This window comes from Mus pahari, chromosome 5 (assembly GCF_900095145.1).
Source record: "Mus pahari chromosome 5, PAHARI_EIJ_v1.1, whole genome shotgun sequence".
In the NCBI taxonomy this organism is placed as follows: domain Eukaryota; kingdom Metazoa; phylum Chordata; class Mammalia; order Rodentia; family Muridae; genus Mus; species Mus pahari.
Window position 1 is genome coordinate 158,669,338 of NC_034594.1, and position 17,067 is coordinate 158,686,404.

The 17,067-nt window shown below is 46.2% G+C and overlaps 1 protein-coding gene across 2 annotated transcripts in view; it reads right to left on the reverse strand.

The window, feature by feature from the left end:
• Positions 1–17,067, reverse strand: part of Tgfb2 (transforming growth factor beta 2) — an 81,638-nt gene that overhangs the window by 54,071 nt on the left and 10,500 nt on the right. The window contains exon 2 of one of the 2 annotated variants that reach the window (XM_021198024.2): positions 11,816–11,899. The exons of the other annotated variant lie outside the window; for it this stretch is intronic. Coding sequence (XP_021053683.1) covers positions 11,816–11,899 — 84 coding nt within the window. The remainder of the gene's footprint in view (positions 1–11,815; positions 11,900–17,067) is intronic. 2 annotated transcript variants of the gene reach the window in all.

Genomic DNA, 17,067 nt, shown 5'->3' on the forward strand with positions numbered 1-17,067 from the left:
AAGCGAGAGCCATAGTTTGCTAGGCGAGCATCAGGACCTCAGTTCAGTCCCTAGCACCTGTGTGAAAAGTTGGGTGTGGTATGGCTGCACAGACCTCTAACCCTTGTAACCCCTATAGGGAAGTGGAGCTAGGAAAGAAGCCTTGGCCTTAGCGAGAGATCCTGTCTCAAGGGAAGAAGGAAGTAGGTTATAGAACAAAACACCCAATGTAATCCTCTGGCCTCTACACACATGTAAAGCGCATAGACACACAAATTATACACCACATACACGCATGCACACATGCACACGCGTACTCACGCACCACACACACACACACACACACACAATTTAAAAACACAGGCTATCTACTTTGAGAAAGCCTTGCTAATACAGAGTCCATTCAGGCAAGCTCTCAGTTTTCTGGCCTTCCAAGGAATACCGCTCTAGCCTCCTCAGGGCTTTGACCAGTCTTCCTGAGGAAGCTGGAGTGCAGCTGGTGGAAGTTCACCTCATATCTTCTCTACCTGCACAGCCTTAAGGGGACACAGTCCTATCACTGAGTAGTTACCACACTGCTGTATGGTCGAGTTCAGGAACTCATTCTTCCTGCCTAACTGAAAGTCTAAAAACCCCATGCTCCAATGCTCTCTCAGTCCACCTCCCCTGGTAGCAGCCATGTCTTTTGGGATTTCTGAATTTGACAGTCTTTAGATACCTTGTATTTCTAAACAGTATCTGTAACATTCTTCTACTCTCCTGGAAACTTGTCCCTCTCTTGGCTTTTCTGTACCTTGAGGTGGCATTGTTCACACCTCTCAGTGTGTATGTCAACAGTGTAGTTCTAAAAACACGAGCTGTCACTCCTACTTTTTCCATCGAATTCTCACAACAGAGAAGCAGGGAAGCTCAGGGCCAGGAAATGAATAAAAGAAGGGAAATTTGGCCAGCCCTTAGGAGGGACAAAGTATTGTGAATTAGATCACTCTCTTCTTTAAAATTCATTAAAAAGTCAAATTTTAAAAAAATCCTCCTTTTAAAGGAAGGAAAGTGAGGTTCTGATAGGGGGACAGGCTTGCTGGATTCTATCCTGATCATAGAGCCTGGAGTTTCTCTCCACTACTTCATAATTTAATTGTCACACACAAGGCAATTGTCGGTCAGAGGTTGAGTCCCTTTCTTAGCTTATTGACAGAAGCTTGGGGGGGGGGGTGTCAACCAACAAAACAAGACATTAGCATCTTCTGAGCTGAACTGGAAGGATCACCTTCTGCTCCACAAAGCAAAAGTAAGGGAGTCCCATTACAGACACTCATCTGTCTAGACAGATGACTAAACAGGGGTCCCTCCAGGGTTAGACTTGAATTTCCTCCATTCAGCCTGTTGGATATTTAGCAATAAAAAAAAAAAAAAAATTAAAAGGAAGGGGGAAAAAAAACCCTCTATTTAAAGGCTGCAGTTCTGCTCTAACCCCTCCTCCACTGCTGAGAGAGTAGTTTAAAAGTCGTTTCAACACAGGCTACATGTGGTAAAAGTCTCAGGCAGAAGTCAGATTGAGACAAAGGGGGCCCTAAAAATACTCCCGTGAAGTCTGGCTACAGACACAAGAACACAGGCCCAAGTGTCCCTTTATAGCCCTCGTGACAGCAGCTTGAACTCTCTGAGGGAGCTGAGTGTCACCCAGGTATTCCTGCAACTGGGGATGAGAAGCCTCCGCAGAACAGCTTCCCACTCTTCCCAGGGGTGGGGCTAGAGCATCTCTTCTCTCTGCTCCTTCAGAGCCCCGGGGATGCTGAACTTCCCCTAACTTATAAAAAGAAAAATATTATATAGGTTTTTTCTTTGAAAAAATAGCATGGGGATTTTGACTGCAATTACACACAATCTATGAACGGCTTTTGGTGGGATTCCACAATATCAAACAATTCACAAGGGTTGGGGGGGGGGTCTAGCATCTAGCATCTTCCTTAAGTTCTTGTTTGGAGTTACAAAGTTCTCATTATAGAGGTCCTTCACCTCCTTAGTTAGGGTTCCTCCAAGGTAATTTTTTTGAAGCCATCACAAATAGGAGCCTTTCCCCGACTACTGATCTTTTATATGTTAAGTCTGTATCCTGCCTCTTTGCTGAAAGTATTAACTCTGACGAAATGTCTAACTGCCTTCTAAATATGTATATGTGCGCCTATAGACAAATATTACTCTCAGAAACAGAGAAGCCTTTCTGTCCATTGACCAGGAGTGAATACAGAGACCCTTGGCTGTACACGGGATGAGGATACATGATTGCTGAGAGCCCAGACCCACGTAAGGTATTTGTGTCATCTCCTCTACGGCTCTGGGACACTTCAGGAGATGGGACAGAAAGAATGTAAGAACGGAAAGGTAGGGAGAAGAGCTGAAAAAGTCTACCTCTGGGCGAGACACGCCATGACAATCACACACTCACCACAGATGTACATCTACACAAAAATGGGCCTATCGTTAACAGCTGGGCATGGAAAGGGGGGAAGAGAAGGGGCCCTGCCTGCCACTGTTGAGCTATTAACTGATAGAGTCAGAGAGAAGGGGAGTTATTGCCTTCGGCTATGCGCCCACTGGTGACTCTATTGGGCCTTGGTTAAACTAAGTGGGTTATAAAACACAATGAAAAATCATGAACCTGGGATGTGCGGGAGAGTATAGGGCAGAGACTAATTAGACTACGTTATATACACATAGAGAACGGCCAATAACGAGATTAATCAAAGAAAGAAAAATACAACATGGAGGGGGGAGTCAGCGTGCCTTCGTTAACACGGAGAGATGGAAACACAGGCTGGTAGTAGTCAGATATTTTTAAATTATTATTATTTTAAAACCTACTAATTAGTACTGCTACACTTAGGGGACACAGTGTTCCTCCAGGTAGGCAAGTAGGAGCTGGCCAGTCTGCCACTCACGGAGAAATGCAAGCATCCTGTGACTAAAGCCCGCCCTCCCTCTCTCTTTCTCAGAAGCCTTCACCATGATGCACAGTGCCTTGCAAGTATTATGGTGCATACTTGCAAAAAAAAACTCAGTCCCTGTCTCATTTAACAAATATTTATTGGGCTCCCGAATCTGCCACATTCCTTCCCATGTGTGGGGATTGACAGGCTTGGCAGAAATGGCTGTGGAAATTTTTGAGTCCTGCTGGTTGATCCTACTGGTGCTGGTAGGATCCTAATCTTTCAGCAGGTGTTAGAGAATCAAGGCACTCTTTAAGCAAGTGGGGAGTGCTGAAATTCACCAGGTTGAAAACAAAACAAGGAGAAAACAAAATTAAAAAAAAAAAAAAACATCACCGTTGTCTGCACAGATATAAGGACTGTATATTGTACACCATAATTATTGACCAACATAGGGAGAACAATAACACACTTGTCATGCATCTCATGTGCAGAAAAAAAAATAGTTTTTGATGTTCAAAGAAAACGCATGAGCCCCTGCTTTACCCTGATGTCTGTGTTTGAACCCATGGATGTCTGGCACAAGCTTCTAAGTTATAAACTGTACCTAAGAAGCTGAAGAGAAGAGAAAGAACACATCTTCCTCTTTGCTGGAAAAGAATGACTTCCTTGTACACGAGGCACACATGGCTCCCAGGCCTTGGAGTCTGTCTCTTTGTCATCTCATTCCTACAAATAAAATCTCACTTAAATTTGAACCTGTATCCCTTAAGAGAGAGCTGCCTCTTGAGTCAGACGACAGCCTGAGTTCATGCTCTGCCTCTGCCATCTATCATCTGTGGGAAAATGACATGTGATATCTGTAACCTGTACTTCCTGCCTATAAAACCCAATAACCGTGGTCACATATAGGGCCAAAACAGACATTAGCCCAGGACCCAACTAATTAGCTACTGTTAGCAACATCATTCGGGATTTTGTTTGTTGTGGGTATAGGTGTGTACCTGGCTGTGTATCTTCATGTATCTGTGGGTACACATGTATGTCTGAGCAGGTAGACAGGAGAAGACAACCTGGGCGTCATTCCTCGATTGCTGCCCATGTTTCTATTTGACACAAATAAGTTCTCTCGATGGCCGGAACTCACCTAGTAGGCTGAGTTGGCTACAGTGAGCGTAGGGATGGCTTCTCTTCCTCCAACCCTTGCAAGCTCAAGCACTAAGTTTCCTACGCCCACCTCTGACTCCAGAGCTAGGATTACGAGCATGTAGCACAGACCTGACTTTTTTATGTGGGTTCTGGAGATCAAACTGGAACCCTCATGCAAGCCCTTTTCAGCCTGTGCTATCTCTCCCGCCCTTATAATATTAGTAACGTCAGAACCCACTCTCTCTCTGTCAATCAACACTCCCACCTTAGAACCCTCAAAATATAACGTGATAGCTAGGCAGAACCACAAGGACTTATTATAAGCAATAGGTATTTCCCACAAACAGGTTCCCAGACTACCTGGACAGCCTTTTGAAAGCTGAAGATTCTAGGTCCCTCCACAGATGACTGATCAGAACTTCTCCAGTTGGTCTGTCTGTAGTACAGGGATGTAAGCTTCCCAGTTGACTTGGAGGCACAGTGGGGGCTTGAACTCTGAACTAGTTCCCACGCCAGGACATGAGTGCTTTTCCCTGTGGAGCTCAGACAGAGTCAGCACACTTGTAGGTAGCCATGCTGGTGATTCACCTCGCTCAGTGTCTGAACGACAAACTCCTCTGCTTCCTAACAATGCTACTAGAGTTGATGACCCTTGAAGTCACCATGGTCTCAGATCCTCTGGGGGCCACCTCCGTGGTTCCCCGGATAAGGACAATGGATGGAGTCAGTAGCAGCCAGTCTTGGGAAAACAAGCAACTTGGACCAGAAGGACCCCTGCTGCTGCTGTGAGCACATATGGAGTCAGCTCCACTCTGGAGCAAAGACACAATCCAAGAGAATATTAGAAAAATATGCTCTGACCATTTAGATTTCAGAAGGATCCAAAACCAATTTAGACTCCAGTCGGTGGACAAAGTTCACATTCAGCAGACCGGCTCCGGCCGTTGCATCATACACACAACAGGGCAATTCAGAAATACAGATGTCCAGCCGTGTGCAAAACAATGCTTTCATTTTTTTCTTCTCCTTCCCACTGCTGACCCCCGAGAGCAGGCTGGAAAAGCTTAGCATCTGTTGCTACTAAGAATAGGCTGTGCCGATGATTATTTATGAACTCATAAGACATACACTACCTTGCTCACTCAGGGGTCCTCGGAACAGAGAGCTGTCATGGCAGTGGGGGTCACACAGCAGCAGCCCTTTCAAGTCAGAGCTACTTACTTTCCAGTTTGCTCCTCGCTGGCTACAGCAGGTGAGAGCCTGACTCTAAAACCTGTACCTGAAGTGTCACTATCAGGAGACCAAAGTTCTGGAGAATAACAGGATACAGGAGGCTTAAGCCAGAATGACGTTTGCATAAGATATACAAGGAACAGATCTGGTTCCCTCTCACAAGCTGCTAAAGACTCAGAGCCTCAAAGATGATTAGCCAGAATCCTAGCTATGGACAACCTCTCCTACAGACACCTCTGGGCACATCAGAACTAGGACAACAATTTGGGGTCTGTCCTAGTTAACCCTGTCAACTAGCTACAGCCTAGAGTCATTTGAGAGGAGAAGCTCAGGTGAAAAACTACCTGGACCAGACAGGAAAGTCTATAAGCTGTTGCCTTGACTGTTGATTGATGTAGGAGGGCCCAGCCCACTGTGGGCGGCACTATCTGTAGGTCATCCTGAACTGTATAAGAAGACTAGCAAAACAGGAGCTGGTGAAGCAGCCTTCCTTCATCATTTCTGCTTCTACTTCCTGCCTTGGGTTTCTCATCCTGTTTACCTTCAATGATGGATTGTTACCTGAAAGCCAAATAAACCCCTTTGTCCCCCACGTTGCTTTTGGCCATGGTGTTGTTACAGCAATGGAGAAGAAATGAGAATAGAGTCTACGCTATACTCCTACGCTGGCCATCTGTAGACTTTATTGATCTTTCTTGTTCAGATAAAGGAATGAAATCAGCCTCTGAGTGTGAAGCCTTTGTGCTCAGAGCTTGAATTACACAGCAAAATCTGGCCCAACAGAAATCTTTTTGAGTGATTTATGTGATCCCTGCTTTAAAAACTGACTTTAATATTTAAACAAAGGCATTCTCACTTCATTTTCTTCTATTGGGCTAAGCTGGGCAGACCCAAAGATTTGAGAGACTGGCTTTCTGCTTTGTACAGTGAAAGGTAGACTGTCATTCTTGGAGGCTAAGTCATGGTCACCTATGAGTGATCTGTGTTCCTGGCCACTGAGTCAAAGGGGACTATTACTGAACAGACGGATGCCAGGATAGTTTCTGGTCAGAAGAGAAAGAAGTGAGTTATTGATTACTCAGAATTACTAATTAAAAGCAATCAGGGACAACGCGGTGGCTCAATAGGTAAAGGTCCCCACAGCCAAGCTGGGCAACCTGAGTTCAGTACCTGGTTCCACACAGCCAAAAAGAGAGAAGTGACGTCTACATTGGCCACAAGCGCACCTGTGGTACCTGCCCGCTCCTCCCGCCACCCCACACCAAAATAACGAACGATGGCTTCCCCTCTCACATGCACAAATGTTCATGGCACATAAGCCTGTGCACACAGATGTCATTATGGTACAGATTTACATGGGAGTGCCCTTGGAAGGTCTCCCTCCCATGCCTTACAAAGATCTTGCTAGAACTTCCTGCTTCTACCTGGGCTACTCTGTGATCCATTCTCAACTCAGCAGGCACAGTAAACCTTTAGTAAAGCCACCCTGGCTTTCGAGGAAAAGCCACGGCTCTCCACTGGCCAACAGGACCCTGCATGAACATCCCTTCATTTGCCTTCTACTTCCCTCTCCTAGGATACTTCCGAGAACCCCAGGCTATGCCAGCTCAGACTGGCTGCTTCCTTTGCAGCTATGGTCTTCTCTCACAGACACTCTGCTCTCCTTCCAGGACCTGCCTGGGCATTACCTTCTTAAACAGCTCTCCCATGCCCTGCCTGTGTGAAATTCTTACTCATGCCTCCCTCCATCCCCTTGCTCTCCTCTTGCCCATAGAGCACTTGCACATTTATCAGATTCCGCCATTCTCCTTTAATCTCTGCTGCTGATTGTCTTCTGTCCGCAGAGTTAAGATCTCTAAAAGCTATGGTTTGCTTCTGTGGTATCCACTTAGTGGCAATATCAAGACTACAGTGGTGCTCAATGAAAGCAGACCCTCAATAAATTCTGTGAAATAAATTAATGTCTCATAAGGAAGTCCCCTCTTTACTTTTTGTTTTTCCATGACTGCTGCAAGCATAAGATGTTTGTTTTAGGATTCTCTCAATGACTGTAGTTAATGTAGAGATCTTTCTATTAAAAGCATGTTGCAGAGTAAAATTAACCCTCTCAGCAGTTCTCATGCCGCAGCAGTGAGGTAAGTCATGAGAGGAGAACTGGGCAGTTCTCTGAATGGTGTGGTAACTGAAACTGAAGTCAAAGCCATGCTGAAATGTTCCTACTGTGGGATAAGTCTCAGAATCCTGGGAGGTTCAAGAATCACATCAGAATTCTGGGAGGCACGGTGTTGCACAAGCCAATGATTAATTCCCGCCAGCTCTAACACCTTTGAAAAAAATGTCATTCAGGAAGCAAACCCTGCAGTAGCCAGAAGAAGCTTAGCTTGGTTCAGACAGTGGAGCTTACATTCTGTAGCTGGCTAGATCCTAACCTCCGTGGGATGTGTCAGAATGAGAACTCAGGTCACAATGAGGACCTCAGGGTTTGGACAAAACACCACCCTGGGGAATTATATTCTGTCTAGACCTGCCTTATGTGCATTAAACACACTTTGGGGGCTGAAGAGATGGCTCGGTGGTTAAGGGTGCTTGCTGCTCTTACAGAGGAGCCAAGTTTGGTCCCCACTACCTACAGAGCAGCTCACAACTCCAGTTGCAAGATTCAAGGCCCTCCTCTGTGCTCCTTGGGTATACATGTATATGGTGTGCATGTATATGGTGTACATGCATGCATGCAGGCAAAGAAAAGAGACAACTTTACACATATAAAATAAAAAATAATCTCCTTCATACCTCACAGTGGCCTGGTTGAAGGCACTTGTATGAAGAGACCACTTCCTTATCTGATTCCAAGATGGCCTCTGGTACCCCCCCACCCCCCCACCCCATGTGCCTAAATCATTTCCCCGTATACTCAAAGCCTTTCCCTGTGGTGAGTCTGGAGCAGGGGCTTGGCACGATGCTGTAGTGACAGTTCTACCTCAGTGTTTGTGGGTACGTTGGAAAATGGAAAGCACATAGGGAAGACTTCAACTGGGCTGAAGGATCAGGGGCCGCCCTTACAGCACCAGCTGATCAAACAGAGGTCCCACAGCATCCAAGCCTGCCCGCCTCACCTCCGAGAGTAAACAGGCCAGCAGCATCAGAGGGGGCCCTGGCTCCCACAGCTGCCAACTTCAGTGACATCAGGAGCACCTGCAGACTGTTTAGAGTTTGCAACCTCCCAGCTGCCCCCTCCCAGTGCTTCTGACTCCACTGGTCTGGGACAGGCCCAGGAAGCTGCCTTGGGGTATACAAACACAGGCTATGCTTGGAATGGCACCTTTAAATCTTTGTTTTTTAAGACTTATTTGTTTTCTTTTGTGTGTACAAGTGTTTTGCCTACATGTACGTCTGTGCGCTATGCCCGTGTTTGGTATCATGGAGGCCAGAAGAGGCTATCAGATTGCCTGGAACTTGAATTACTGATGACTGTGAGCCACTACGGGGTGACTGTGAACCAAAACCGGGGCCTCTGCGAGAGCAGCCAGAAGTCTTACCTCCTCTATCTCGCCAGCTCTCATTGTTAAATCTTAATGGAGCCACGGAAATCTTTACATGATGGGAGACTGTTAATCTGTTCATCTGGCATAGAGAGCCCCTGCTTCCCCAGTGTCCTGGGATGGTAGACATGGACCCCCCACACCCAGCCTCCTCTAGGATTGGGTACATCCAACCTTTTGACATTTGCAAAAGCATGTTGCCATTTACAAAGTTCTCCTTTGGGAGCCACATAATTGAATTTTTAAAAATTGCAAAAGGCAAAACAAAACTCATGAAGTTTTAAGTCAGTTTGTGTTGAGCTGCATCTGTAGCCATCCTGGGCCAGGCAGAACCTGGAGGTTGGACAGATTTTTGGAGACCAGCTTTTGTACTTTATTAGAAAACACTTACACAAGTTAACCTCAGATAGATAGATAGATAGATAGATAGATAGATAGATAGATAGATAGATAGATAGATGTACAGATAATTGGGGATGATGTTCTGCACGATCACATCTCTGACAAGCATGGGAAGGAGACTGAATGCTTCCTCTTCCAGGGCATTGTACAGATCAGCCCCATCACCAGTGTCAGACATCACCAGCACTCAAGTTACAGGATAAAGAAAGGCAGATATCCCACCCTACTGCTGCTGGCTGCACCCAGTGTCTCCTTGGAATGGAGGGACAGTTCAAACAAAGTGACAGGGATGACTCTTGAGCTGCTTAACAGCTGGACAGTGAGGCCCAGGTATGCTCCCGTCTTCAACTCCCTGGGTTACATGTGTGTACCATCATGCCTGGCATTTTCACATATGTTCTGGGGATTGAACCCAGGTCCTCCTAAATACAAGGCAAATGCTTTACTGACTGAGCCATCTCCTGGTCCTCTGTTAAGGGGTCTTGCCTGGAAGACCTGAAAGAGATTTGTCATGTGGGTTGGGAAAGCTATCAAAGCCCGAGCCCTGTACTTCTTCCTTCACCTTCAGAGATACTCAGGACAACCGCAGCATCCCACAGGAGTGCTAGAGTTTCACAGCATGTCTTATTCACTAATAAAAACGGAAGCTCTGGGCAATTACTAACTGAAAATCACTCCAACCAAATGGGAGAATGCAAAAAAGAAAAACTTGTCCGGAAACTGGGAAAGGGCTCAACCCACTTGCTGAGCAGGAGAGCGGGAGGAACCTTCTACAGAGGCAGTAGGTAAAAGACTTACAAAATGAGTAGGCTTGGGTTCCCAGAGAGAGCAAAAGCACAGGTTTGGAGCTTGTGGTTGGGGTGGAGAAAAGCCAGGTCACCCCTGAATTCCAGTGTCAGCCTCACTACCAGCCAGTTCCGGGACAAGGACAAGGACTCACTTCTCCAAACTACAATTTCTTCTTACAAGAAGAAGAAAAAGAAGAAGAGGAAGAGAAGGGAGAAGATGGGGAGGAAGAGGAAGAAGAAAAAGAAGAAAAGAAGGAAGAAGAGGAGGAGGAGGAAGGAAGAGGAAGAAGATGAAAAGAGGAGGAAGAGAAGGAGAAAGAGGAGGAGGGGGGGAGGAGGAGAAAGAGGAGGAGGAGGAGGAAGAAGAGGAGGAGGAGGAGGACGACGACGACGACGACGACGACGACGACGACGACGACGACAACGACGACAATGACTGTCCCTGGCCTTCTTCTGGTATTAACTGGGGTCTGAGGATGGGTGTGCGACCAGGGTAATAGGGCTGTAGAGAGCATTTGACCAAGGTTTGTCCTTACTCATTTTGCTTTCATCCTCTCCTCCCCTAAACACCAGTCAGTGAACCACACAATTAACTCTTAGGTTTAGAGAGTGAAATGAAATAAAATTCAGAACTGAGAAACCAGATGTAATTGTCTCACACAAGAGCTACCTCAGTGCAGATTCAACATTTTACTGATTTTATTCCCACTGTTCCCTCTAGCCACTGTGGGCCCTTCCTTATCGAAATAAAACCACCAACATATACTCTTAACAGAACTGGGGCCATTGTTTTTGTTTTGTTTTTGTTTTTTTCATTAGAAAACCTCAGCTGCAGCCACTGTATGTAACAGTAGTTCCTAAGAAGCAAGGCCAGGCATGGAGAGCTGCAAACTAGATTCTCAGGAGAATTACCCCCACCCCCACCCCCCACTCCCGTGCCTACGTAGAACCTCCACACACATTTCAAGAGTCCTAATTTGGTCTATTTCTTTTCTTCCTGTGTATGGCTCAGAAAGGACTCAACCACTGAAATCCAAGAGTGTTGGTTTACTCAAATCTGATTGTTTCTGTGGACTCATTGTCCAGAACACAGTACACATTCAATCAGTGCTAATGGAACCAGTGGATGGTCCAAACAGAAAGGAGTAGAGATCTGTGGTTCTGGGTGCCCAAGTTCTAGCATGTGGTGGTGAGGGGCTTGCACCTGGTCTCCAGGCTCAGCTAGCCAAGAGTCTAACCTATCACAATCCATTTTTCTCATGCAACTCAGACATGTCAACAACAAAAATCAGAGGCTCCCCCAGAAGCCTCCTTCTGTCACTCTGAAGGGCAGGGGCATGGGGGTGCACCTTCTTTCCCTTTGGTTAAGAAGCATTAATTGAACAGCTACAGTGTGTCAAAAATAGGAATGCACATACAAGCTCTGTAAAAGGGAACCCCCTCCCCATTAACATGGAGGCCTTTCTTACTCCTGGGTTTTCCAGAAAAAATGGCCTCCGTGGGGATCAAAGGATCAATATTTTAAATCCCTCTGTGATCCCTGGCACACGTAGTTCACACTCAATAGTAGTCATTCTTGCGCAGGGGTACAGCGTGTCACTTCCAAGCTAGTCATCAGTTATTCTCATGAAACTGACTAGAAAATTCCAGGCACTTTTGTGACTACACACCTACAAGCTGTTTCTCAAAATCCAATGTCTCCCCTCTGAGCCAATTAATTCCCCACTGGAGGCACATATATATAAAAGACGGGGTATCACCATGTCAAAGGAGGAATAAAGTGGACAAGCGTACTCACCAAGGTACCCACAGAGCACCTGGGACTGTCTGGAGCAAAAGCTGCCCACTGAGCCAGAGGGTGTTGTAACAACTGGGCAGACAGCTAGGAGTTTTAAAAAGCAGTCATTAGCTATTTTACTGAAGACATGCCCAGCCCAGAACTACACTAAGATTCCAAGTAGAAAAGGGATTGGCCAGCTAGTCTTACCATTCCCCCCCCCCCCACGCCATCCCTCCAAACAGCAGGCATCTGGTACCCAGGGTAGGACATTAAACAGTCCGATTCTCAACTCCCACCCTTGATGTCTAGTCCCTCATCTCATGTCACCCTTGATGTCCCTGACCTCATGTCAGGCCATGCCTCACCTAGCAGCCCACATTGCTCAACACAATTGTCCCCTAAAGGTACACGGGTCATGAAACAACAGTTTACAGTTTGTATACCGAACTGGGGAAATGTAATACCTTGCATTAGACTGAAGAGGAATGGGGAAGGCCTTTACCCGCTTGGACAAAAGACATCCTGTCATTAGGGACAAAGCTTGGGCTTCTGTTTGGCCGGCCTGGATTTCCCGGTTCTTAAGGAGCACCTGACCTTACTTCCGCATATGAAAACCCTTTCACCCGTGGGTCAGAAATCCAAGGGCCTGTTGGTTTGGAGCTGTGGATCTATGGTTTCAAATGCTGACACATGTTGAAAGAGATAGAGCTCGCTCTCCTGACAGACAGCCGACAGAGCTGTCATGACTTCCAACAGAGCAGCAATCGGACTTAACGGTGGTGGCCGTCTTATTCTCAGAGACAAAACACACCCACCGGGACAAAGAAAACAAAACAAGTAAAAACAAAAACAGAAAAACCAAAACCCCACACGTGCATGCATGTGTATCAAAGGGAAGAGAAGACACTGCTGAATGTTCAAAGCGGCAGCTTCCCTCTTGACAACAGGATTTTGTGTGTGTGTGTGTGTGTGTGTGTGTGTGTGTGTGTGTGTGTGTGTGAGAAGATGCAGATTAAAATCTGTTGATTTCCCATGAATTTACCCATGCTTCTGTATGCGAGAGATGACAAACATGTCCTCCCTGGCCCCCCCAAAATGCCGTACTTTAAGGACTGGTAGATTAAAGGCAATCTCGTGATGCAATCCTACTAGTTATCTGGTTTGTGAAGTGATTGAAGCCTACATCCAGATCTGGCACGGATGCGGTCCCGTTCCGGCAGTGCGCACAGACTTAGAGTCCACGAGCCTTCTGTTTGTCTGTCTGTATGGGTGTATCTTCCAGGAGTAACTGGCACCCTTCAGACCGGACTAGAACCTTCTTTTGACAAGACAAAGGCCGGCATGAGCTTCCTCCCACTGCACTTTAGGGAGTGACAGCTCTTCCCGCACTCTGTAACTGACCATCTCCAACATTCATCCCACTAACAAGACCCCAGTGACAGATGTTCACACATGAACGGATTTGGCTTTCAAGACAGAAGAACACTCTTTAGTTTGGAAACGGGGCTCCACTCAGCTGGTGTGGCTGGGACAATGAGGGCTATGGGTGATCCATTTGCTGCGCACGGAGCTGTCAGGTTGCTACCATATGCTGCTTCCAGCTCCCATCTGCGGCCATGTGTCTGCCCCAGTAAGCGACTGTACTGTTTACTTTTAGAGTTTCTCCACAGTCTGATAGGGAGAGTATCCCTCACCCTGCATATAAATTGTTTGTCCCAAGATTAGCAAAAGGGGCTTTTCTCTTTCATATCTGACCTTTACAAAGCCGTGCTGAAAGTTATCCTAAATAAAAATCTTAAGGAATATAATCAGAGACGGGCAGAGATGCAAAGCAAGCTGCTTGCTTCTCTGTGTGATGGCCCTATGCATTTCTTGGGGGGAACCTAAGTCCTTTCCCTGGGAAACAGCACCTTCTTCAGGCGAGCATATGCCCTGATACAGAAGAGACACCATTCTGCCCACTGAAGTCAGAAGGCTGACACTGCCTAAAGGCCTGTAGACTACAGGAACGCTTGTGAGAACGAGGGGAGGGGAGTATTATTCTTGAATCCTCTAAGTATGCGCCTTTGGTTTGCTTTCATCGCACGATAAAGTTGCAATATTAATATTTTCCCCTTCCCCTCTCCTTTTGTCCTATTCTGTTGCCTGCTGTCTGCTTTTTAATCAGGGCCCCAAGGAAAGGGATCTCTGGTGGAAGCCAATATGACAGACAGTAAGATCACCAACTGTGTGGCTGTATAATGGAGTCAATAGTGACTTCTCGGACCACAGGAAGAAGTCCTCACTGTTAAAATAATCATTATTCAACTTATATGTGATTGTATACGCGGTAACATGTTTTCCAGATAAAGGAAGCACTGGTTACCCATGATGCTTCTCGATATAAGAAATGCTGTGAAAAACCAGAGACATTCAGTCTTAGAGGCGATGGCATTCAAAAGTGCCTGGGTACTCATAGGTTGAGAAAGAGGAATATGAGTTACAGAGACTACGAGGTGAGGATAGAATGTTTAGCATGGATCCTTCATAAGATAACTAAAGACTATGATTTAACTGACAAGAGCTCTGGGGTTGTTTTATCCCAGGACTGGTAAGACATGAAGCAAACCCACAACTTACAAAGGGACACTTTTCCTTTGATGTAGCTAGCCCATTGGATGACCCTGAGGGACACTGAGGTGTAGCAAAAGGCCTTTCTAGAGTCTAAGAGGCAAAGAGTCAAGCTAGGAGTTTTCAAACTTAACTGCGCCCATGAGTCCCCTCTGGTGATTGTTATGAATGCAAATTGCCAAGCCTTTGTCTCTGGCCCCTCCTGGTTGTAAAAAGGGTTCCAGAAACCTGCATCTGGCCAAGGAGGTCAAAAGCTCCTGGAGCACCTCCTTAAAAACCACCTGGGAATACTGTGTAGAGTTCATTGGGTGTCATTAAATGTCATTTAAAACTCTCGGTGGCCAAAGGGAGGCTTGGTAATTAAGACAAGGGGTTACTCTTGCAAAGGACCTGGGTTCAGTTTCCAGTCCCTCCGTGATGGCTCAAAACTGTCTGCACCTCCAGTTGCAGGGGGATTATATTCTCTCTTCTGGCCTCCAAGTGCACTGCATACGTGCATGCAGGCATGGCCATACATATAAAATAATTATATCTCTTTAAAAGTCTCAATAAACTTCATGTCAAATTAGCTCCTGAGAAACCCTCCCCAGCTCTCCATTCAAGCATCCATTGTATCTCTTCAATAACAATAACTGCACAGCGGGGCTCTGCCACCACCTAATAGTACTAAACTACAGGGAGTTTCAACTGTTCTTAGAATGTTGCTACAACGGTTACTGGGCAAGACAATCCTGGGGCTTGACTCAAGGCCCTCTTTCCACAATATGAACACTTGTGAAAAGAGATCTGGCTCTGCACACACCACTTCATTCCTGACCACAATACTTCCTGACAGTGGAGCTCTTCTGGAATACATCCCCGTCCAAGACACAGCACAGGCGATGCAGGAAGCAAAGAGGCTGCAGGGTGCATCTAGTGACTTTAGTTAACACACTTAGCAACCTAATAACATGACTAAGAGGTACAAGAGTGGGCACTGCTCAAACCAGCAACGTTTGCTGGCTGCTCTTCATGCTTCCAGATGTCTCAGACACAAACAAGAGGCTGAAAGATATCAGACCCCTGGAAAGGTGAGACGTGCTGGGGCAGCACCAGGGGTGAAGGCGGGATTCCGCTTTGGTGCTGCCCCACCACTTCCAGACCACGAAAGGGCTTTGTAGCCCGCCTTCCTCTGTCCCTGTCCTCGACTTCCAGAGCTTCGAATGCCAAGGGATGAGCTTGGATGTACAAAGATACACCAATGGAATCCCAAGAGACATCCCAGGGGGCAGTTCCTTCCATAAACTCTCTTCCTCTGCAAAGAAATGGCCTCTATCTGGGATTCCTTCTTCTTCCAGGGTCAGAGTACACTGTATGCACTTTTTAGGACTTTCTGAGCTAGCCTCTTAATTACAGAAAGTCCTTATAAATCAAGTAGGAACAATTCCAGGGGTGAACGTGAAGATGTCAAAGCAGAAGTGACAATGAGATTGAACTGGTGGCTGAAACATGGACAGTCCTAAAAAAAAAAAAAAAAAAAAAAAAAAAAAAAAAAAAAAAAAAAAGAATTTCCCCAAATGGAAAAATGACAAAACTCTATGACATCTGGTGCAGACACGATAATCGGTGATACACGTGGTCTGAGAAGCACTGAAATTATCAACAAGGAAACCAGTCCAAAGCTTGAACATGAAATTGCATTTCCCAGAAAACTCCCACTTACATTTTGGCAACAATAAATGTCCCGGTGCAGTTAAAATCCACCAGGAAAACCCACCCAGTTCTTTCAGCGGTCGCTGTTTTCAGGTGCAATGATTTGAGAACTCCCCAGGCCTGTGACCACTTCGGCCTGATGCTCAGAGCCGATTGGGGTATTCTTGTTCACAAGAAGGAATGAATGAGGTTTCCTATGGCAGCCTGAAGTTATGAATGGATGGTGACCCGGGAACTGGCTTGTTGGGACAGATGTGGTGTTTGTCAGTGTGCTGTGGGCAAGATAGGGAAGGCCACGTGAACAGAGCCAAGAGCTAAGGCATTTTTCTTTTTCTTTCATGAGGCTGGAAAGGTCCTGTAAAATTTCCTGAAATAAACATCACAAGAGAGCAGATCTCACATAGCTACCCCATGACTGTGCAATCAGATATGTGGAGTCTCCTCTTCAGGAACAACCTGGCTCCTAATTACCAGTGTGGAGAGAGCCAGGAAGGCCTGAGGCAGCAGAGACACTCTCCTTGGGAATGGGGATGCATGGAGCCGGCTGGTGTGAAGGAAAACAGCTGCCTGCCAAGGGTTGGAAATGCATTCAAACTATTTTCAGATGGTTTGGGCTTCACAACATCCACAGAGTATTTCCCATCTGCCTTTGGTTTCTCAAGTCATTGTGGCTAAAGAAAAATCTAAGCCAAACATTTCTAACTTCTCAGGCCTAACAAGCCCAAGCGCTTGAGAGACTGAAAGGGAAGGGAGCGGTCCACAGGACAGGGTTTGCTCAGCTCCACGAAGCTTCTCCTCTTTCCAAAGGACCTAAATCCAGTCAATTTACTCTTGAACAGAAGAGTTTTCTGGCACCAGTGAAGTGGTGTTCCCAAGCTGCCCCCAAGAAAGCCAGGATACAAATTCACAGAGGAAACATGTACAGTATACTGTTAATTAAGCATGTACAGTATACTGTTAAGCATGTA